We start from the raw sequence: 23,494 nt of genomic DNA on the forward strand, positions 1-23,494 counted from the left end.
AAAAATAATAGTCTCGACTTCTGTCATACCTCACTAAATCTTGCTTCTTCCTTCAGCACCAAAGCCTGCAGCTAGAGAAGGAGATGCTCCTTGCCCTGAACCGCAGGTTAGCAGAAGAAAATCTTTCTTTCCAGCCACGCTTGGACACCGGCCGAGTCCTCCTCCAGGAGAAATATGAGGGTCTCGGGCAAGTGGTGACACAGTACAGACAAAAGAAGACAAAGCTAGGCAAGAAGGGTTCCTTTTTTGTTTAAATACTGAGCCTACAGTTATTCCATGATCTTAGTTTTAAACCGAATACTTTACGTTCTTGGAGACTGAGTTCTCATTTCATCTAAGGAGTGCCTCTGGTGGTTCTTACACAACCTCAAACCCATTGAAGTAGAGAATGCCATATATTTTATGTAATTGAGATCTGTGGGGATGCAGCCTTATTCTGTGGCATATGAGGCAGTTTCCTGCGATACCACATGAGTTCCTGCAGGGTTATGTAACGCTAAAGGCTATGAAGTTCTGTAGTCTTGCTGCAAAATTCGGGCGTTGTAAAAACAATCCACTTTGTCAAGTTCCATTTTGTGTTTTTCAGTGCATAAAGCACATTTGCCAATTATTAGGAAGGTTTATTGGAGCATTAGGAGGCATGTCTTATTAGTGATGTACTGACATTTTTTTTTTTAAAAAAAACCTCTGCCTGTCTCTTGACAGATGCGTTTGTGTCTGCCATGGACCCAAAGTCCTTGCTGCCCACTCTACAGGAACACCTGAGAATCATTGAAGAGGAGTCTGAGGTGAGTGATGCAACAAAAGATGTGTATTTGGCAAATATATGTAAACAAAGACCTGTGCGGCCCAATACACTATCCCAAAGGGCCATGCATTGCCTCTGGGGGCGTATGTTTGTCTGAGTAGGTATGTACCCACCTGAGGAGAAAACCAATCCTAGTGAGTGGCCTCCCACTGACCGAGGAGCTACACCTCCTGAAGGACCACACCCACCCATTCACATAATGTATTTATTGTACGTTTTTGGCATATGATTGACTATTGTATAGACTGCACATGGATCATTGTAATTCGTTTTTGTTTGCTTTATTTATAAGTCATTTTGCAATCTTTAATGGAAAATAAGTCTCTGAAATAAAGAACTATTTTGTTTGACCATAAACTGGCATGACTTTGCTTCAAAGAGCCGCTACTTCTGAACATGTTTCTTCTGCACAAAATACTCCAAACTCTCCATGAAGTTTTGTAACTCTACATATATTGTACAATTGTGCATTCTCCTATTTGTGTTATTTTCTTTTTACCTTGTTGGGATTAAAGGCTTTTACTTTTAAATTTGGTTGAAATAGTAAAAAATCGTATTATAACATTGTTAGTGGGGTAATATCGCTACTGAAATGCACCCTTTCACTATAAACTTTGTGAAACAAATTGAAAAACCTGTTCCTTTTCATCCCCAAGCCTGTTCTGCAACTGTAGAAAGGAGCATTTTAAATGTATGTTCTTGCAGACGTTGTCCCAGCAGGTGTCCTTTGAGTCAAAGGCATGTTTGCCCTAGAACCCGCAATTTTCTTTTCTATTTGCCATCATTCAGAAAAATGGAAGCCCAGAAGAAAGAAATTCCACATGCATAATTCATCTTTGGTTAAGTGTGTCTCGAGCCAGTCATGGCATCTTTGATGCCCACTTTCATCAATTACCTATAGAATTCAAGGATGTTAGATTCCTTTGCTGGATTAAGTGTGTAGTCCTTGACATTTCCAAAATTCATCTGGATTGGATAGGTCCTATGGAGTTGAGCAGTGCCTTTGTGGTCCTTATGTCTGGGTAGTCCTGATCCCTGAGGAATCCTTTGACATCTATTACGCAGATGGACCGCCGTCAGCCTTTCACTGGTCTTATCACCTGAGGTGCCTTGTACTCCTGAAACTGGGACCCTTCAAAGGTGACTGGTGCCGTGGGTGGCTTACATGTGGTTGGTGGTCTGGCTTACATAGCGGTGAGGGGCGGGGCCTAATTAGGTGCTCTCGCAATATTGTATGCAGCCGATTCTAGAAATGGCATTCAGCCTTTTTCAGTGATGAGCTTTTTCACTGCATATCTCCAAAGTTGCTCATAGAAACCTTGAACTGGGTTTCTGCGTTTTGTGCACTTTTTGCCTTACTTTGAGTTGTCTCCTGAATCCACGTACACAACCTTGCTCCAGTGTTGTTCTGTATTACTACATTGGCCTTGTTCTTGGTTGCCATGAGGTGCCATTTAGTGTTCATTTATTTTTTATTATTATTATTATTTTTTTTATTCTATCCTCACTGGCAAAAGTGGCTTTACACTGCCATTTCCCTTCACCTTGCCTTGTCTCACCCGGTCGCCTTACTTTGTCTACGGTGAGACTGTTCTCCCATCCATTTCCATCCCAAGGAACACCCTGCAGGACGTTATGTCAGAGCTTCAGTTGAGATGCCCTCTTTCCCTACCATTAGTCCCTATTGCTAGGTTCCAGGCTTGACTTCACATTAAGCTTTCTTAGCCATTTTCCTTTGGAACCCTTACTTAACCTGACTTGGGTCCACCATCTGCCAGCACCTGAGATGGATTAAGGTAGCTTTTTGCCAGAGCATCGCAACATGCCATGCACAATACCATCCCTTGGACACGCTGACATGCAGAAAGGGTAAATGACTGGAAAGTTGGGTTGCTGTACATGCACACCGCTTATTGCATAGCATTTTATTTTGCAAGGCATACTAGTTCTCATGTGCCGCGGCCCACACCTATATTTTTTGCATTCGTGACATCAGTCAACCTTAGGATGGATAAATTGTCATCGAGTGGGTTGTGTGCGCGCTTTAGTTTCACATTACATTTTCCGATATGCACTCTTTGTCATGCTTTTCATTGAAATACCATTGAAATAAATTAGCTTTCAAGCTGTTGACAGAAGAACATTATTTTTTTGTGTTGTGAGTGGCATTTGGCTCCTTTTTGTTATAGTATCGGTGAAGCCCACATAAACCTTGTAGGTGGTTTCTTGGCACTAAGTATTGCTAATGAGGGCTGGCAAAGCCTCATATGGAAAGTAAAAGACGTTTTCAGATTTTTCGGCTAAGGATGCAGCCTGAAATGGAAGTGGTTCCATTCTGAGGGGCCAAGACTGAGAAGTATCTGCAACCTATTCAGGAGGAAGTGTAGCATGTGACTTTGAGAAGGAATTGTTTAGAAGAGCGTGAAGTACGCCTGGGAGCATGAATTACAAGACAATGAATGAGAAAGTGAGAACCAGTGGAGTAAAAGCGGTGTACAGTGCAGAAAATGTGGTCTTGCTATTGATGATGAAACGAGCAGCATCATTCTGAATCAGTCGGAGATAGGAGAGGCTGACTAAAGGAGTCCCAGTTTGAGGGCATTCCCATAGTCAAAACTAGATTGTGCCAGAGCAGTAATTGCAGGGATAGGAAAAGAAGGAACAAGACACTAAAGCAGCTGCTGTAAAAGGTTTGGCTGATCAAAGTAAGAGGAGGTGATTGTCGTAATCTGAGGCTTAATGGAAAGATCCTGATCAATGTCGAACCCGATATTGCAAACCGAAGGGACAGGAGGGGGACAAGGAGGAATGGCAAATTAGCAGAATAAGGAGTTCCAGATAGAAAGATTGCCCGGACTACTGTGACCTCTATCTTTATCAAAAACCAATTAGAAAATTGAAGTACAACCAGGCAGATACTGCAGACCTGCAGGTAGTGGAAGTGTTCAAATCGTTGTTCGATCTGACAAGAATCTGCATGTAATGGGCATAATTGAAAAGTTTAATCTGGAATATTCAACCCGCAGTGAAAAAGGTTGACATATAAGATGGGGGAATAAATGACCCTTGGAAGCCCCTATAGGTGAAAGGGGGAAGAGAGTCAGCCTGACAGTAATTGGAGCAAAAAGAGGCAAAACAGTTAAAGGTGGAGCCAGAGATCCCTGCTACTGCTACTCAGTAGCTCAAAATAAAATGATTGACAATCGTGGGAGAGCTCGGAGTGTGACCATCGAGCCAGATATCAAGCACCGTGGTAAGCATGTGCTCTGTGACCTTCATGGACGAAAACCTATCTGAAGGGGAAGGAGCAGAGAGTGGCGTTCAGTAAAGGGACACAGTTGCTTCAAGGATCTTGAGAAGTGGGAGGAGAGACATAAGTTGGCAATTGAAGGGCAGAAGAAGAGTGAAAATCTCCTTTTGGAATTCATCAGGAACAGAGCCAGAAGAAACTAACAGATTGAGAGTGTGAGGTGCACGTTGGAGAGTTTTAATAATTGTCATTAGAGGAAGTAATTTTTAAAGTCTAAGGAGCAAGAACGAAGCGATAGGGAGGAAAAAGATCCTGGACATTTGAGCCAGAGTGTTGGAGTGGGAAGAGCCTGGGTTTTGGAAAGTTGACAATTAAGAGAAGATTGTTTTCTGCTTGTATTCTGGGGAGGATTTAAAATTCTTGATGAAAAATGTCACTTTTTGTACTTTGCTGGTCCAACTGTTGAGTTGGATTGTTGTAGGCAAGCTGATGTGCTGTTATCTGTTGTTTTGGAGCCAGCAACGTAATAGACCCAGGTTCAAGTGCTTTGATGATCCCTTTTTTGACTCTCTCCTTCCTCTGCCTAGTTGTTTCCTGGGGCTGATCCTGTCTAAATTTAATTCCCATATCCCCTCAATGCCTTTTTAATCTTTTATCAAAAAGTGGTCCAATATGGGTCTTCCTAGCATTTGTCCTTAAAAGAATATTGCATGTGGCTGCTCTATAGTTTCATAACTTTCCAACATGCCACCATTCACATGTTATCTATGCTGATGCTAACTGTTCCATCACTTGCCCAAAACCTGGTCTCATGATTACCACCACTAAATATGCCATCGCTAGCCCCTCACCTAGGCTTCTGATTGCTGCTACTTTGTTGTTCGAAAGCATGCCAGAGTTAATATATCATGCATCACAATTTGGGTTGATTTGTAAATAATATATTAGTAATTTATTTTGTTAACAATCTCCTAAATGTACAACATTTTCATAACCTGCATATATTCTTAGTCTTACCTCATCTGAAATCCCCCAATTACCTAAAAAGGCCCTACTCAACTCTAAACCTCTGTTGTCACTGTGTTACTGTGTGGAGCTCTCAATCTGTCATTTCTAGAGCTCATTTCTTCCGAATGTGTATTGTGATGCTTTTGTTGCTTGCGTTCACAGCGTTGGTTTCTCTCGTGTCTTTTTGCATGATCTGATCATCCTCAAACTATGACTTAAGATGTAGTGCTCAGGCACTTCTAGTGGTGTTCCTAGCTGTGCCACATCACCCATGTACATTTCCTATTTTGGTATATTCCTGATTTTGCAAATTGCAGCCATCTACATGTTTAATTATGAGTTGGCTACCATGAAATCGCCATATTGGTCTGGACATTCTCCTGTTCTTACACCACCACCCTGTCCAGGGATGGGGTTGTTGCTCCTTGACATCATACAACCGGTTGATTATTACCTTGTCTATACATGAAACATGGTGCCATTGGAGGACACTGGGTACTCGCCTTCCGTTTTATTTTCAGAGAGGAACTGGAAAAAGCCAGCTAAAGATGTGTGTATTTTCATGTAATTGGCATGTCATATTTCAATAACAAAACTATTTCCTTCCCTATGTACTCTCATTTGTTTCTAACGCTGTATTGTCCTTAAACATCTCTGGTTAGTCTGCAACTCGGTCTCTGCTTTCACACCTTTCTCTATGGTCTCAACCATGTCTTTGTTTTCAATAGCTCATTTCAGTCTCTACTTGGTATGGTCTGTCGGTGTTGTACGCCCTGTCACATATGTGGCCACTAAACCAGCATTATTCTGTGTCCCCAATCTCATAAACATCACATCTTTCGTTGCAATTAATCCTATTCCATTCCCGCACACCATCTGCTGTCCTGGAGCTCCACCTAGAGCGGAACTTAGTGGCATCAGCCAAGGCCTCTTTCACTTTGGTCACTGCTGTAGTGTCGTCAGGACCCCAACCCCACTCTTTGGCGCTCAATAAATCATATAGAGTGCAGGTAGTTCCTAAAAATGGAGACGTTGTAGGAGAATCCTCATATCCCTGCAACCTCTATATTGATGTCTCATCAACAGGTAGGGGCAGTTACCTGATCTCCTCCAGACTCCCTTTTGTATTCGTTTTGCCTCTCCTGTCCTCAAAAGAAGACGTTACTCTATCCTGCCTGCACCTCCGACATGTTGAACATAAGATCTCCCTCCAAGGAGCCTGGAAGGACTCAGCCATGTGTGGAACATATTTCTCTTCATCTGTACTGATTATGGAAATAAAAGCATGTGATATCTTCCCCCCCCTTTTGTTATGTCTTGCTAGAATTCTAAAGTCCCAAAACGTAAAACAAAATTGTTTAACCAAGACCACCCAATATAATCTAGTGAATGAGCTGGGAATAAAACCACTACTGCTTTGTTACCATGCAAAGGCTAAATTAGTGTGCTTTCACTCGTTCGCTCTCTCTCATAAATCTAACTTGCAATGCACCAGCACATTAGAGTCTTCTTTAATGATTAACAGGTCTGCAAAACTATATGATTCACTTCAGGAAGAGTTGAGCCGGCTGCATGAGGATTCAAATAGGTATGCTGGCATGCAGGCTACGCACATATATTGGCAACAGCAATTCAAACCACTGAGATGCCTTCACCTATCTGATCTTATATTTGCATCTGGAGTTTCTGCTCCTATGTTAAACAAAATCATATTTCCTCATAATTCTAATTTCAATTAAGTCTTTACTGCTTTTTCACATTTTAACCTGTTCAATGCTGGTCAAAGCCTAAGCACAATCTAGAATAAGGGTTATAGCTTCCTGCCACAAAATCATGATTTCCTTCCTCCGCAATGCTATAATCTGGTGCTCCCTGTTAGGCAACGATAGTATCCAGTACCCTTTGGGTGCACTACAACAACCCTGACCTACAGGTAATAAGAACCCAACCTTTGGTATACGCTTGTACTACACAGGTTGGTAGTGTGTTAAGCAGCCAGGCTGATCTCAAGAGGGGTCAATGTGAGCTGTCGTGGAGTTAACAGAGATTCACAGTGGCACGTATTCAAATAAACACTTGTACACAAGGTTTCTTGAATAAACAATTATTAATTTATTCATCAGTCAGTTAGAATACGCCTTCTTCAGAAGGGAGCAATATAAAAGCAACACACACATACACTTCAAAACTGTACACTCTTAGTTTCTAAATCAGTAAAGACCCTTTTGGGATTGCCCACAGACACAACCTACACCCTCAGGTGACTTCAATAGCAAGGTTGCTGGGGACATTAATATCTTACTGTTTGCATTTAGAATACTTTTAGAATTTGATCAAAGGAAAAGGTTATTCGAACAAATGAGAGACCACAAATATTCTTAAGAAGGCAAATACTTTTGGATCCCCTCAGCAGAGTCATTCAGTATAACAGGCTAAGACAAAGTCAATGAGCTAAAGACTTATATGGCGTGAAGCACTTCTGGTAGGTAAGTAGAAAAGTCTTTGCACAATGTTTTAGAAGTCTTTGAAGAAAAGAAGAAATGAAATGTAGGGCCACAAGCTGTTCAGACCTGTGAGTAGTAGAAGATGCAAGCAACTCTACAATGAGAGGTAAGTTCTCTCAGACTTTACAGTACCTTTTTGTATTGAAGAAAAGTTGCAGCAGATTACACCTGTTCCTGTGCAGCTCTCGCTGTTCCTGGGCCTCAGTCGTGGGGACTAGAGAGAGTACTTTTGGAGACGCCCGCTCTGCAATGGGACGGTCACCGCTCGAAACCAGCAATCTTTCAAACAAGTGGCACTTCAATGTTTCAGCTCCTCGGGACTACCGCAAATAGCAACAGCTCGGTTTCTGGCTGTCGAGATGGACTTTCCTTGCTTTTGGGGTCCCGGAACTCTGTTGTCCTGCTTCCTGGGAGTCCGGAGGATCTTCCTGGAGAACTTGGCCAACTTTCATCCATCCGAGGTCGATAAATGAGTACCAATTTCGATTGGGTGATATTGTATGTAAATGTGTGCTCTGTAAAGCGCTTTGGATTAAGGCGCTATATAAATAACACATCATCATTAAAAGCAACGCACACAATCTGGTGTTCCTCTCCCTGGCATTTCGGTTTCCAGCAGCAACTCTGTGGACATGCAACCAGCTCTGAGAGAATGTCCAGGTGGCTCACTTTGGAGTTGATTGGTCCCACCAACTCAAGGGGAGAAGTCGTCCTTGCAGGGGCTTCTCTGTCAATACGAATTTGGAGTTTCAGCACAGCAGCAGGGCTTCACCGGGCAAACCAACGGTCCAGGAGTTGTAGCAGGCATCCTCTTCAAGTTCTTCTTCGGTTCCTTTGTCCAGTGGTCGACTCTGCCTTCCAAGCCAAATGTCTCGCCTTTTATCAGTTCTCTCCCATTAATTCCAGCCTAGCTGTCAGTCACCCAGCAGGGTGGCTGTCCTTGCCAGACAGTCAGCCGGCCAATCACAGAGTGCATTTGGGTCTCCTAGGAGACTAAGCACAAGGAGTTTCGGGCACCATACTCACTTGCTGCCCACCCTAGACACGCTGGAGCCAGAGGCGGGCTTCATTTGTGAATCCCGCCAAAGGCAAAGCGAACAATCGGACCAAACCTGGTTTGGCACGCAGAGTAAATCTCACGAAGGACCTTTCCACAAAGAAATTGCAAAAAAAGAAGACCGGGCCATTTTGACAAAAATGGCACCCTTGGGTGCTTTACTGCAGCTGCAAACGCAGCCCGCGGTAAATGCACACCACGGTAGATAAAATGAAACCACTGCCATCAGACATTCAGTGAGAAAAGGGTAACATAAACATGTTCCATGAGAAGTTAGACAAAGTGGATACTAGGTAGCCCATCCAGCACGCTATTGTAAGATAGTGTGTGCTGGGTCTAGAAAGTTACAAATGTAAGTAAAGTCAATTTCACTTTGCTGCTCTTGGAAACAGTAGTTTAGCCAAGAGAAGGTATTTAAACCTTTGGGAAATCTGAAAGACTTCCCCGTGCCACTGCACTGAAGGTGCTGTGTGACAGAATGTAAAAGATATCATCTATGGAGTTTGTCAGTCTTCACAACCAAAAGAAACAGAGTTCAAAATCAAGTCCTCAAAATCCAGCAAAGTTGCTGGGGGTCTCTAAGTGGAGGGAATTAGCACATTTCTGAGAATTCTCACTAACACTCCCTGTACTTTTTATATATTCTGGGGTTTCTGTGTGAAATCGGAATGAATAACCTCGACTCTTGAGTGACCCACTTACTTGTGGCCTGCCCCACCTTCCTTTTTTTTCTTTTCTTTTTTTAATACTTTATTGTGCGTTTGGTAATTCTACCTTTTACACATGAACACATCTATAAAACAACAGATAGTGTAGCTCATAAAAACAAGAAATATCACAAGAGACCATAACATTCAATGAGTAAAAACGGCCTTCATATAATGATAAAACCACATAATAATAAGAGACGTCAAAGTTTAAAAGCCATAATAAAAAGGTGGGTACAAATGCAATGAGGGTACAACAATGTGGGTTCATCGAGGGTGGGAGAGAGGAGAGGGGCTATATGCCAAGCTGTTGAAGATGTGGGATAGTCAGATAAGATTGTCCTGGATACATGTCCAAATGTGTAATGCAGCTGCTGTATTAACCAGGGATTTGTAATAGATGGCACTCCAAAATTGGTCAGATCCATAATCACAAAATTCCTCATAGCTTTTGGAGTAGAAATTGGTCAAGAGCTACAGTTGGTGAGCACATGTCGAGTGGTTTCAATATCTTGATTACATATCCTGCATAGTCAGTCCTCCCTAACACCCCGTTCCAGGCACCTATGTTGGCAAAGACTGACAGCTGTTTGCTACACAGATATGGGATAAATAGTATAAGCGGGGGCAAGTAGCACTTAATAAGGTAACTACAAGGTTCGTTAAGGAAATTACCTTGGTGAGTATAATTCACAAAATTGACTTTGTCTGTTAAATAGGTCAGGGACTGGATTCTATCCCATTCCATCGTTCTTTTCACCTGACGAGAAAGATGGAAATCATGAAAGGTGGCCGGGGGTTATCCACCCCTGTTTCAAAGAGATGGCTTCTAACCATGCGATCCAACTCAGTGAACCAACAGCTGTGGAACGCCTCTCCTGGTGGGCCTTAACTAGCCTTGGCAAAGAGTTGCTATTCCCCTCTGGGTAGGTGATATTTGCCCAAAGTCTACAAGCAGAGATATTCCAGCGCGCCAGTAATGATGGAAGTCCCAGCATGAGTCTAATAAACTCCAACGGGGTGGTACAGGGTAAGCCGAGAAGAGAACAGAGTATTTTGGCCTCTAATGGCGTCAGCCACTTAACTGAAAGTTTCTAGGCCATAGAATATAGTGGGTACAATAGACATCCTGTGTGCTCGGACCATGGCCTCTATGGAGCCTCCCACAATCTTATTTATAGTCCTCCTAAGTACCAGCGACTTATTCCAGGTCCTGGTCTGGATATAATTTGAGAGATGTATGGCGAAACGATTGTTCCGTAAGTAGATGCCCAAGTATTTGTACTCGCTGCTACACTCAATCAGGCAGACGTCCACCCGCCAGGTGAAGTTTTTATTTTTTGTGACCTTCTTCCCAAAGAAAACGATCTTGGGTTTTATGCGCGTTTATCACGAGGCCGTTCCTTTTGGCATACAGCGAAAGAGCATCCAGAGAGCGTTGTAAGCCAATTGGAGTTCTGGCCAGTTTCGCTGTGTCATATGGTGAGGCAGTGCAGGCTCAGATTACCATAGGTGGGAGGATGATTGTTTCCGAGCCGTTCAAGATGTTTGGGAAAATCTGCAACATACAGATTGTACAAAAGGTTGTGCAGGCACAACCCTGTTACAGCCCCTTGTTTGTAGGGTACGGATTGGACAGCTCCCCCTCCTGGGATAAACGTATTCAAATTTTTGTATCCGAGTACAACTATTTGAGGAAATAAAGGAGAGAGGGGTCAATGCCTCAACAAACCAGTTTGTCCCAGAGTCGGCTGCATATGACCCGATCGAATGCCCCAGAGAAACGTATGTAGACTAGAGAGTCGGTATTACGCTAGGAGTCAGAAATAAGCGTCTGTATAACCCAGATCGGGAGCGGAAGTACTATAATTCTTTCTAAACCCTGTTTGAGAGAGGTGAAGGAGTCCCTTTTCAGTGACCCAGGAAGGCAGGAGTTCAGCAAAATGCTTGCAAACATTTTCGAGGAGCAATCTAACATTGCAAGCATACGATAGTTCAAAGGGGCCCAGCGGGGGCCCGATTTATGGACCGGGTCCAAGATGAAATGTAGCCAAGTCTCTGGGATTATTCCTGTGTCACAAATCGGAACAAACGGGGAGAGGAAAAGGTTTGGCCCAAAGAGCAGGGTCAGACTTAATGACCATGTTGTTCATGCCCTCAGGCCCTAGCATGCAGGATGATTGCATTTTACCAATAAGTCCCACATAATCTGGTTCTTTACAGTGGGAACAGTAGACCCCCTCATAGATGGGTAATAATTCCCTTGTGGTAGCACCAGCCGAGGCAGAATTGATCACGTACCAAGATTTATTTTGAAATTATTGGTGAGAATCAGTCTGTTGATGAAGGACCAGTTTGCGTTGGAGGTGACACGGCGATGGTTGGATTTAGCAAGGTGGGACTCTGTCCGTCTTTCTTCATCTTCTAGGTTGATATTAGGGCAAATGGCCCTCAAGGCTTTATTTTTCTCCCTCCTTTGTTTTTTCTATTTCCACATCGTAGATTTGATTTGATTTTTGATTTGATAGGTTATTTATAACGCACTTAATACCCAGAGGTTTCTAAGCGCGAACCCGGGGATCGAACCTGTGTTGCTCCTTGTCGTTTTGCTGCCAAGGCGAGCACGTTGACCCTAAGCTATCCTCCTGAGACGAGATTGCTTCAGATGTAGGTCTAGGTCTCCACCGTAAGAGTTGTCAGCCCTGGGCATAGCTGTGCATACTGACTGATCAAGTTGCCAGTCATGTGCCCCCAGCTTCTCCTCTAATGGTTTGTAGTTATTCTGCTTCCTAGCCGTGAATTGCTCTGTGTGTTATGCACATTGTTTTGAAGGGGATTTATTTTTTGACTGAGAGCCAATGTAGTATCCTTAGTGCTGCAGTGATGTGATCTCTTCGGGAGAGTTTGAGTAGAAGTCTGGCAGCTGTATTCTATATTTGTTGGAGTTTTCTCAGTAAGTACTCCCGCATTCCAAGGTTTATCCTGTTGGTTTAGTCTATCCTGGACATGATGAGGGAGATAAGTGTTTTGTGCGTGAAGGAGATCAAGGGTGTGACGGTGGAAGAAGCATTTCTTAATTACAGCGTTTACTTGTGTTTCCAGTGTTAGCTCATTGTCCATTAGGATTCCAAGGTTTTTTACTACTTTTGATAGTTCTGGTGGGGTTCCCAATTCTGTGGACCATGGGATGTCCTGGTTCTTTCCTTGATTGTCGGGTGTAATCATGATTTCCGTGTCTGGGTTAATTTTAATGTTTTTAGTGTTCATCCATTGGTAGAGTTCTTTGAGACAGTCTGTTAGCATGGGGTTACCCTCTTGATTGCCGTTGGTTTTGTAGATGTGGGTATCGTCTTTGTAATTGTAGCATGTGAGGCTATATCTTTTGATGAGTTTGATTAGTACAATCATAAAAATGTTGAACACTAGTGGGGATAACAAGGACTCTAGTGGTACCCTACAAGTGGTGTCCCGTGGTGCGGATTTGAATGGTTTTGCCATACTGTTTGTTATTTTGGACAAGAAAGATTTAATACAAAGCAGCACCGTGTTTCCAATCCCTATTTCTTCCAATCTCTTGAGGAGGGTGTTCTGTTTGACTGTGTGGAATGCTGCAGAGAGGTCGAGTTGTATCTGTGCTGAGTTTATGTTGGAGTCAGCGTTGGTCTTGGGTTGTCCCATATAGAGTAGTGCCGTCTCCATTCCTCTCATAGGTCTGAATCCTTTATGTGCATGGTCCAATAGTTGGTTATTTTCTTTATGTTCCAGTATTTGTTCGTAGACGTAGCTCTCTATTAGTTTTGCCAGGTAAGGAATGTTTGAGATCCGTCGGTAGTTTGAGAGGTCTTCCAAATCACCTTTGAGGAGTGGTTTGATGTAGGCTGATTTGCAGGCTTGTGGTACTCTTCCAATATGAAATTGACAGATTGAAGAGGTTTAGGTAGTATTCTGATGGAGTACCCTGTGTAAGGATCCATTTGTAGATGTCCGGTGGATGTCGTATTCTCTTCTCTTGGTTGTACTATTTCCTTCATTCTTGTTCTCGTTTCGAGTTCATTCTTTTTATTGCTTTGAGGAGGGGCGTGAACCATTTGGCCACCGTTTTCTTTTATAGTGGGAGGAGTGTTTTTTTTTCTATTTTCTTTTGCGATCGATTTCAGGATTAGGTCTGCTTTTTCGTCCTGTGAGTAGTGTCCAGGGTTAAAATCGTTGGCTTCCATCTTCTTCTAGTTAACTGTTTTTGACGGTTCTCTAGATTCTTTTCCAGATCGTGGGGTTCTTTTGATGCTTGTTGGATGCTTTTGATGGTATTTGGGCCACAAAGGGTATAATGAAGTGGTCACTCTAAAGTAGAGTGGAGAAATGAGGCTGTGCGGAGAAAGGGAGAGGAAGATTTGAGAGCATTTTGGGAGGAAGATGGGGAAGAATTTCAGAAAGTGGGTTAGATGGAAGATTTAGGAAGAGATTCGGAGGACGTGTAAAGGAGGCAGAGAGAACATTGACGTGGATGATAGGAGGAGTATTGGGATGGAGGTGGAAACCAGTATTCAGAAGGCGGTTGGAAGAACCTATGCAGAGATAGATCGAGAGTATATGAAAGAGGAAACTAGGAAAACAGTCAATGGAGAGATCTGAGGTGGAGCCAAGAAGGTGTACGATTTGTGAAAATAAAGAAGGGTAGATAATAGGCCCCTTGAGGAAAAAGAGCACTTTGAATTGTTGCGGAAGATGTCAGGATTTCAGGGGATAGAGCTAGGACTCTGGACAGGGAAGGTAGTAAGCAAGATAAATTAGGGACAGGCAGGGTATCGGTTTACTGATGGAATCGCTGTGGCTTTTCAAGCTCTTACCAAACCCTAGCTTCAGCACCTTGTAAGGCTTTCCTTGCTGAAGGACCTCCCACTATATCAAGGACAAGAAGCAGAAGACTGGAGCCTACAGAACCAGGGCGCAAAAAGCAGTGACAGGGACACTTTTTTAAAAACCCAGAGCTGTGAGCAACTGTGGACTGACCACCCACTCCCGGGTAGGGACCAGGACTAATGCCATCCGATTGTTTAAACTTTTTAAGGTGCCTAAAATTACTTATTTGGACTAATCCTGTTATTATTCATGATAAACCCTACTTTAACTATACCTCCTTGTGTCTACTTGTTGATCCTACTTGACTTTGTGACAACTCCATGTGCATAAATGTGCTACAACTCAAGGCTATCTCTGAAGGCCTGTCGGATAAGAGGCCACAGTTTTTATTTATGGCAACAACACCACTGCCAAATTGTACCTGTACATCCATTGTGGGGACTCTATCCCCTCTGCTGTGTAGACTGGCTAGGGAGATGTGACATTGCATGCCCTTGTAGCATCAGTGGCACTCCAGCACAGCATTCTTCTACAAGAAATGTCTACAATAGCACTTGAGCTGTCATGCCTTCTTACAGACCAGCTCGAGATCTGATGCTGTTCAGGGAGGCTGTTCTGCCCATCCTTATGGCCCAATAATTGGCTCCGTACATATTCTGCAGATGATGGGATGCAGAATAACTCTGATACCAAATAATCGAACCAGCTCGGGAAGATGGCAATATATTTTCTGTTTTAATATCAATTGTCTAAAACAGGGAGTTACAGCGGACATCAACGGACGTCGCACAAGCGTTCTCGAAGCATTTCATAAACAATTACACTTTTATTGCAAACATTTGTCATACTTGATGTCACACTAGTGGCAAACTAAGAAAAACTTAGAGGGGTTATGATACGTTCAAGGATACGTTGAAGGGGAACATCCAAGTATACTTTCTATAAGGGGTTGGGTTGTGATTGAATATCTACTGTCAGGTGGACAATTTATGCCCACCTCTAGTGCAAGTCATTCTTTATCATTATTAAGTACACAGTATATTATTTAGTTTTAAGGTCCTTTGTTATATGGCCTTCTACAATTGGTTGGCACACTCGTGCCAGTCTGGAACATTCGTCTCACTAGCAGCACGTAAGCACCTACCCAGGTGCCAGGAGGTGGACATGACTTACCTCCCCATCCAATTAGCCCAACGTCTCATGACCCATGCCTTCTGCCATGAATATTGTCTTTGAACTTGGCTTTGCAGTATATTCTCGTCTCTGGGAATTTGAGGGAGTGTGAGTACATGCTATCATAGTTCAGGAGCTGCATGCCCAACTCTATTTTCATCCTTGGCTCACATGACAGAAGACCACACTTCAGACCATTTTGCAGCATTTAATTGTCATGAATGAATAAAACTTGGCACTCATGGTGTTCTTTCTTTGCACCTTAACAAGGGATGGTTCAGCATCTCGCGTTCACCACCTTGAAGGATAGATGCTTCAAACTTGACACCAAACCAGACAGCCCTTACACCCTGTTCCATGATCTTGGCTAATTGTTTGCTGCGACACAGCTTTCGATCTTTCTCTCCATGGGTTTGAACTCACTAAAGTTGTGACACTGATGTCCAGTTTCTATACAATGGCGGCTCCACCTCCAGTCTATTCATTACGTATAGCCAGCTTCTATGATCAGTTTACTTGCGTTGCTGCATCTGTACAATTATGAAAACAGCTTACATTTTCTGCAGTGCTCTTCACACGTGCAATCTTCTTTTCGCATATGAATGTTAACTCGATTCTTTATTTTGTCATAGGTTTCTATAAGGTCCATACATCTTCAGCCTGTCTTCTGAGTGCGTCACATGCATCTCTTGTGACGTCACCAGCTCCTTTTCTTTCTCTTTTCATATTCCTTCAGGGATTTCCTCCATGTGATTGTCTTCTCTTCGGGAATACATTTGATGCAGCTTTCTCAATGGGTACCTTTTCTCGAATATTCGCTGCAGAATGGTCACTACTGCTGGTGTCAAGCATGGCATGCTTTCAGGTTCCCAGCATATAGGTAGTGGGGGGCAGGACTTCCTGCAGAGGCATGGAACTGCTCCTCTACACTTGCCCCTCTTATCCAGCCATCAACCACACCTTCACTGGTTTCCACATCTTGATATCAGATTATAGAAGTGTTTCTTCAGGGTCCAGATCTTCGTCACTCCCTTCAGTGAACCTGCTGATTTGACATGTTCATCCACACTCCAAGTCACGTAGGTGCACTGTCTATTCGGATTACTATAGACCCATCGTCCCACATACTTCTTGTGATTCTTCGGATACAGTAATTTAGTTCCTTCAGGTGCTACTATGCTAGCCTCTGTATTTCCTGACATCTTTATCAGTTAACTCTTTGGGTCCGAACCCTGATTTGACAACGATCATTACCTTTGTTCCTACTGCTTTTTTTGCTGTCTTCTTACACTGGGCGATTATTATCTTGATTATGCAGAATCCAAACATCAACATGAGCAGTAGTGCTCCCAGGAACTTGAAGATGTTTGCAATTCACTGCGGAATCCATGAGAATATAGATGCAAACCAGCTGTAATCTATAATGTCCTCTGTCTCGTGTTCAATCTTGGTATGCAGGTCTGTTAGTAACATTATAGCCTCTGTCAAGGTTTCATTTTCGTCATCATGATAAGGTATGCATGTGCAACATGCTGGCCGAATTTTAGTGCAAACTCCTCCTTCCATCGCAGTGATCATATCAAGGACATATCTGTTCTACAGGGTCATCAGTCGTATAGCCCTGAGCTCTTCTTTGATAGCATTGAATCCCTTTATGGTGGTGTTAATTGTCTGCAGATAGTAATTTGTAACCATTTAGCATTGGCCATAGTCTAGATCCCTGGCATGAAGATAGTTGAACTATCGAAGCAGTCTGGCAAAACCACCTGTGCTCATATGGGATAGCTTCAAAGGCTTCTATTGATTTTGCTGAGAAGTAGTTTTCTCTCTTGGTTCGATTGAGAAATTCAAGCGCTTTTTTCTTACTCAAATGGGCATCTACTTTTGGAAATTCTCCAATTTTCAGGTTGCTCTGAGGAATCACTAATGCTGGAACATGGATGAGCACCAAGGAACACATACCTCCCCAATCCTTGGGCAGCTTCATGTAGGCTCTGGACCCACAAGCCCAATATCGATCCATCAGAACAGCTGTCTCTGCTTCCATTCTCGAGACATCAACTGTAGTCTTGCAGCTTTTTTTATCTAGCACACACATTTTTCCTTCTCTCTGAAAATACAATGTTGCATTCGCCAACGGAATCATCATCATTGGACCTGATTCATGTTCTACCCATGTCAGCAATTTGGCATGTTTCGCCCATGACCTCAAACACCCATCGTTTACTCTTCCTACTTCTTGCACATATTCTGACTTCAGTAGATGAGCTGCACAGGACATCATTTCTGCTTCCCATCCTTGCTTAGATTTTACTTGTCCATAAACCAAGAATTGAGTTTGTTCCCAACATCCAGGTGATCCAGCTATCTGTTATATCGGGGCATTCTATTCTCAAGTCTTTTATGACTTTTTCTTCCTGTCCGCCTGCAGGATACACAAGCGTTTTGCTCTGCCATCCAGGTTGTTTCGCCATTTGTGGCGTCTTGATATAATCATCCTGAAATGGAAACAACCATTTCGATCTCCATTGTAGAGTTGCCCAACTTCCCTGAAATTGTCCACGAGTCATGCCTGCTGCAAGATGAACAAGGCACCTGGCATCGTGCTCTGGAATCTCTCTGGAAATGAAAGTTTGTGCGGCATTCATGGCATAGGGTATGGGAGCGCAGACATAGCAACTTTCCTTCGATGGTCTCTCCCCCACACTTTTCATATGCTGATATCACATGTTGTTATTCACGTCTGCTACATTGTCTAGTTAAGCATTTATCGTCTCTTTATCTTCTTCTGCACTTCTCTTACGTCTCCCGAACATAAGGGTTGCGTAATGTGGAAACAACTTGAAAGCAGCTCTCATATTGGGGGTCACCACGAGAGTTTCTATCTTAGCGGGAGTAGGCAAATCAAAAGCAGTTCCCATAGTGCCAGGAACTATAATGGTCTCTGTCTTAGCAGAAGTACTAATGTGATAGAGACTGTGAAAGAGGAGTAGAAAGACAAAGTGTGATTATGCAAACATATATTATACAGCAAAACATAAATAACCACCTTTTGTGACATTTCAGTCTTTGTGGTTCCTCCTCTAAAACTGTACTAGCTTCCAAATTGCTCATCTTTTTAATAAAACTCATCAGATTTCCTTAGTTTGCTAACTGCAGTATTTGTTCAATGAGCAGCCCCCTAATCACAGGGCCATCTTTAGGATCCTGTAAAAAAGTGTGAATATCAATGTCTCTTGTCAGCTTGAAGGACAAATACAAAAAGAGCAAACTCAAGCCTATGCACATCCCTGTCAGTTAACATCATGGAGTTACTGTTTAGAACAAGTTTGCACCAAGAAATTAATCTGGATACTGAGCACGTTTCCAGTTCTTGATAAAAAACGGGCGTTTAGGCATAACTTTGATATGTTAACAATTTCTAAACTTCGAGTTTCAAAAGATTCCTAAGGCTTTCAGCAAGGGTTGGCACTCCTGCTACAATATCTATAAGGAGTGTCCGATTGAGCCTTAGTCCAAATGCTATATCTGCATCAACAACTGATCGCTTTCTTGTCCTCCCTCATTATTGATTTAGTCTGCACAAGCTGAAATTCTTCTTCTTATCTTGCATCTGAATCGGCAACAGTGGGACGGTCAGTCACGCCTTTGTAGATGTTCACGTCCTTCAAGCGAAGCCAAGCTCGCCTGCCCTGGACTTTTACTGCTGAGGGGGTTATATTTTCAATGCAAAGGGGACCATTAAAGTGTGGCTCGTGCCACTTTCGGGTGAAGTTTTTAATAAGCACTAGATCTCCAATAAATAACTTTGGTGCCGATAATAGTTCAGATGATCAGGTTGTTGAATGGTCTTCATCTGTTTTCTGAGACCGATCTCCCCACTGCCCCCTCGACGCTTGTGTTGATGTGAAATGAGAGCGATGCTAGAGGTCATACATGTCAAATAGTTATTCAACTCATCACCTAACAATTTAGCTTTACTGTGGGCATCACTTCTACTCCTAGACGGAGGTGTAAGAGCTGTTCTCATTAGTCTCCCTGTCACTAGCTCGTGTGGGGGTGAGGTAATGGTCTGAACCAGGCTGATTCCGAAGGGCATATGAAGCTAAGGTCAGGCAATATAGCCATCCCTTCTTCAAGGTCAATTTTATTTTGGAAATCCTCTCTTTAAGGAGGCTGTTGAGTCTCTCACATATTCGTTTGCTTGCAGGTGATAAGCAGAAGAAAACGTATGCTTAATATTTAATAGAAGCCCTATCTGTTCATGCACCTCATTCACAAAATGCTGCCCATTGTCTGATCTCAGCACTTCACACACACCCCATCTGGGAAAGATTTGGCGTACTAGAAACTTTGCTGTGCAAGTGGCATCAAGGTGTGTACATGGACCTGCCTCGATCCACCTAGAGAAGGGACACACCACCAATATCGGATACCTATATCCATTACATACTTGTAGCACATCAACATTATCAATATGTAAATGCTGAAAAGGACCATTTGGTCTGGGTATTACCCTTCTAGTAGTTCTTAGTGTATGTCTAGCAGTAAACCTTTGACACACGATGCAATTTACTACAAAGAATGCAACGTGTTCCAACAAATTTGGAATGAACCAGTCTTCTGCAATTGTTGCAGCAAGACTCTCCCTAGTTACATGCGTGGGGTAATGCAGCTGCCCAAGCGCTGCTTTTAATAATACTACTGGCATCACCAGCTTTCCAGTGCTATCCTGTTGCCATAATGCTTCTCTGGGGGATAAAGAACCCCCCCCCCTTCTTTTACATAATTCCTGCTCTTCCTGTGGTGCACTTCCTTGAATTTCTATTAATTGGGTCATTGGTAACTTATTAAACCCTTCTTGCATTACCATGGTTGTGACTACTAGCTCTTTGACATTTGGAGTATCAAAACTTAAAATATCTGGCGAATATGCAACCCTTTTGGCTTCTACAGCTTTGTTTCTGCAAGAGATAAAATCTGTTTGTTTAGTGTGAGCTCCACATTATTTATTTATTTTTTACATTTGTATAGCGCACAAGGGAGCCCCTAGGCATCGCAGCACTGTTACTTGAAAGTTTACAGCTTAGTTACAGTAGTAGTACATTACATTTATGCATTTAGGTGATTAATATAATAAAAAAGCATTATGCATTAAGGAATTTAGGCATGAGCATGGTGTGGCGTGATTAGGTGAAAAAGAGTTTTGGCAGCTTTTCTGAAGGCTAGGTGTGAGCTTTCACCTCGGAGTGTAGGTGGTAGGGCGTTCCATTGTGTAGCTGCTAGGTACGGGAAGCAAGTGCCATCTGCTCGAGCTCTTAAATTTGGGCACTGTGAGCATGTTTGCATAGGGCGTTCTGGTAGGCCTGGTTGTGGAGATGGGGTGGACTCTTTCAGAGAGGTAGGCGGGAGCGGTTTGGTGAATGCATTTGTATATTCAACTACCGCTATGGCCACTGGGAGTTGTAGTGCTTTAATAAGCCTGTCCAATAAGGATGCGTGCTGCACTGGAGTGCCAACCGCACGGACGCAGCCACTCCTTTTCCATCGTGCTAGCCCTGCGTGTACTGTTGACGTCACATAGGCAGAGTCACTATACACCATCATTTCCTGTCCTTCCTGTTTCTCGAGTGTGGCAATAAACAGCACTAATTCTGCTGCTTGCGCTGAAAAGTGAGACGGTAGTCTTGCACTTGCAACTTCAAATTCTCGATTTGTTCTGTGTCTTATCACTGCCGTGCCAGAATGCCTTTCTCCACTTGTCTGATCAATTTTCGAAGAACCATCAATAAAGAGGATTCCTCTCCTGCCAGAGTGTTTTCCTTCACACAGGTTATATCCTCATAAAATTCAACGTAATTAGCACAGTCATGCACTTGATCGCCCTCTGCTATTGGCTCTGGTATAAACGTGGCAGGATTCACTAATTTACATCTAACAATTTTAATTGCTGGATTCAAAATCTTTACTTCATAGGCAGAAGCTCTTTGGTATGTCAATGTACCTTTTGGGCTTCTCTAAAATGGCAAATCGAGCATGCTCCACAAAAAGGATCATAGATCAGCCCATGACAATACTTTTATACTTCAATTGTGAACACGGTGGCTGCCAATGACTGTTCGCATGGAAAATGTCCTCTCGTAACTGGATCTAAAATCCCTCTGTAATATGCTAGAGGCTTGTACCCCAATGTAGTTCTTTGCATAAGCACTGCTGTCATGACTGTCTCATTTGTGTGTGAAAATAAATAAAATTCCTCTCCATAATTGCCAATTCCCAAAACAGGAGTCATACAAATAGCTTTTTTCAATTCCTCAAACCATTCCTCCATTTCCTCAGTCCGTTCTATTTTCACCTTATTCAGTTGCGCCTTCTTTTAAGCTTGCAAAAGAGGTTTTGTGTACGAATTATAATCAAACACTCAGGCTCTAACATAGTTGAATTACTCCAAGAACTGCTGTATTTGTTTCACTGCATTTGGTTTTGCAGTTTTCATAATTGCCTCAGCTCTTTAAGGTGTCACCTTTTTTCCCTCATTCGAAGTCAAATGTCCTATGTATAACACTTCTTGACAATACTGCAATTTCTCCTTTTCTACTTGTCTGCTCGGATAGTCATCAATTGAATTGAGTCTTGTCTGCACTCATCTTCTGTCGTGCTACAAATTAAAATTTCATCCACGTACTGTATTACCGCACTCTTAAGATCAATATTGCTTAGATCGATCGATAAGTCTCTATTAAAGATAGATGGAGACTCACAGTACCCCTTGGGCAAACAAGTGTGTTTTAGTTGAGTTTGACGGAACGTAAAGTAAGTCGAGTCTTGCGAGTCCTTGTGCAACGGGATCGAGAAATGCATTTTTCAAATCGATCACTGTGAAATATTAAGCTTCCGCTGGGATACTGTGTAGTATCATCGCCGGATTAGGAACTAAAGCAAACTACAATCTGTTTCATCTGTCTCATGTCTTGTATAAATCTCCACGACCCTCCCTTTGATTTAAAAAAAAATAATAATTTATAGGATACACCGCAGTATTACACAAGGATTCTGATGGCACCAGAATACCTTGTTTCATCAGTGCTGAAATGGTCTGAAATATACCCTCATCAGCCTCTCGAGACATGGGGGTACTGTTTTGCTCGATGTTAAATTGCCCCTGGCTTCAGTTTTATCTTAGCTTCCCCTATTCCTTTCAGCAGACACACGTCATAAGGGCCTGTGGTCCAAAGGACACTCGGCACCTTTTCCAAGTCTTCCTATAAAAAATGCTGTACGCTGCTGTATTATTGCCATTTGCTGTGGGATTTCCCCTCTTCTCTATTCTTTTCCAGTATGTGATGCTCATAAAGAACACTACTTCATCATCTGTTGGGTCTTCTCTAAACCGGTCATCATCAGTAATATCAGTCAACCTGTACGCTTCTTTGAGAGCTATTACTGTCCTCCATGGTCTACCCTCATCATCCATTCCTTTGAGCATCACCGTTTCCCATTGTACTATGGCTGCTTCTAGCTCTATAGGGATTGTCTTTCCCCCCTCTTCGTCCATAGGTATCTGTGGTCTAAACAAAAACGTCTTTGTATTCTCAAAGTTTTTCCCAACTAAGCCAGGCAGCTATGGCAATAGAATGCTCACCCCATCCAGGAAGACCTTTGGCTCTACTGGAACACCTCGCAGAGCCACTTGCCCTATGAATGCCAGTATAAATTCACCCACATTTAAGTAGTGTATTCCTGGAGCGGAACACACTATCCCTTGATCAGTAAATTAAATCGTCATGTTAGGTTTTGTCATCAAATCTCTTCCCAAAATGTTAACTGGCGGCTGTTGTGAGTATAACAAAGGAACAGACATATCACACTCTCCTGTAGAGACTGGTAATTCATCAGTGAAAGGAACTCTACTTGTAGCTCCAGAGAACCCTTGAGCATTCATGGCAATTCCTGACATTGGATATTTTCCCTCTCGTATACATGAACTAGTGTCTACTAAAAAAAAAAATAAAGCAAGATTTGTCTCCTATCATCACATCGACCCTTGGTTCCTCTTGGGGGTCTGGTATCAGAGATAGTACTGAACACATCGTCACCCTGTGAGCTGGCCTATTGTGGGTACAGGCT

At 42.8% G+C, this 23,494-nt stretch overlaps 1 protein-coding gene across 2 annotated transcripts in view; it reads left to right on the forward strand.

The window, feature by feature from the left end:
* The window catches only part of VPS37C (VPS37C subunit of ESCRT-I), a 110,157-nt gene that overhangs the window by 73,841 nt on the left and 12,822 nt on the right, over nt 1-23,494 (forward strand). For both annotated transcript variants that reach the window (XM_069628884.1, XM_069628885.1), the window contains 2 exons: nt 57-228; nt 706-788. In XM_069628884.1, coding sequence (XP_069484985.1) covers nt 57-228; nt 706-788 — 255 coding nt within the window. The remainder of the gene's footprint in view (nt 1-56; nt 229-705; nt 789-23,494) is intronic.

Source organism: Ambystoma mexicanum, chromosome 12 (genome assembly GCF_040938575.1).
Source record: "Ambystoma mexicanum isolate Mex_15411 chromosome 12, UKY_AmexF1_1, whole genome shotgun sequence".
Classification (NCBI taxonomy): Eukaryota; Metazoa; Chordata; class Amphibia; order Caudata; family Ambystomatidae; genus Ambystoma; species Ambystoma mexicanum.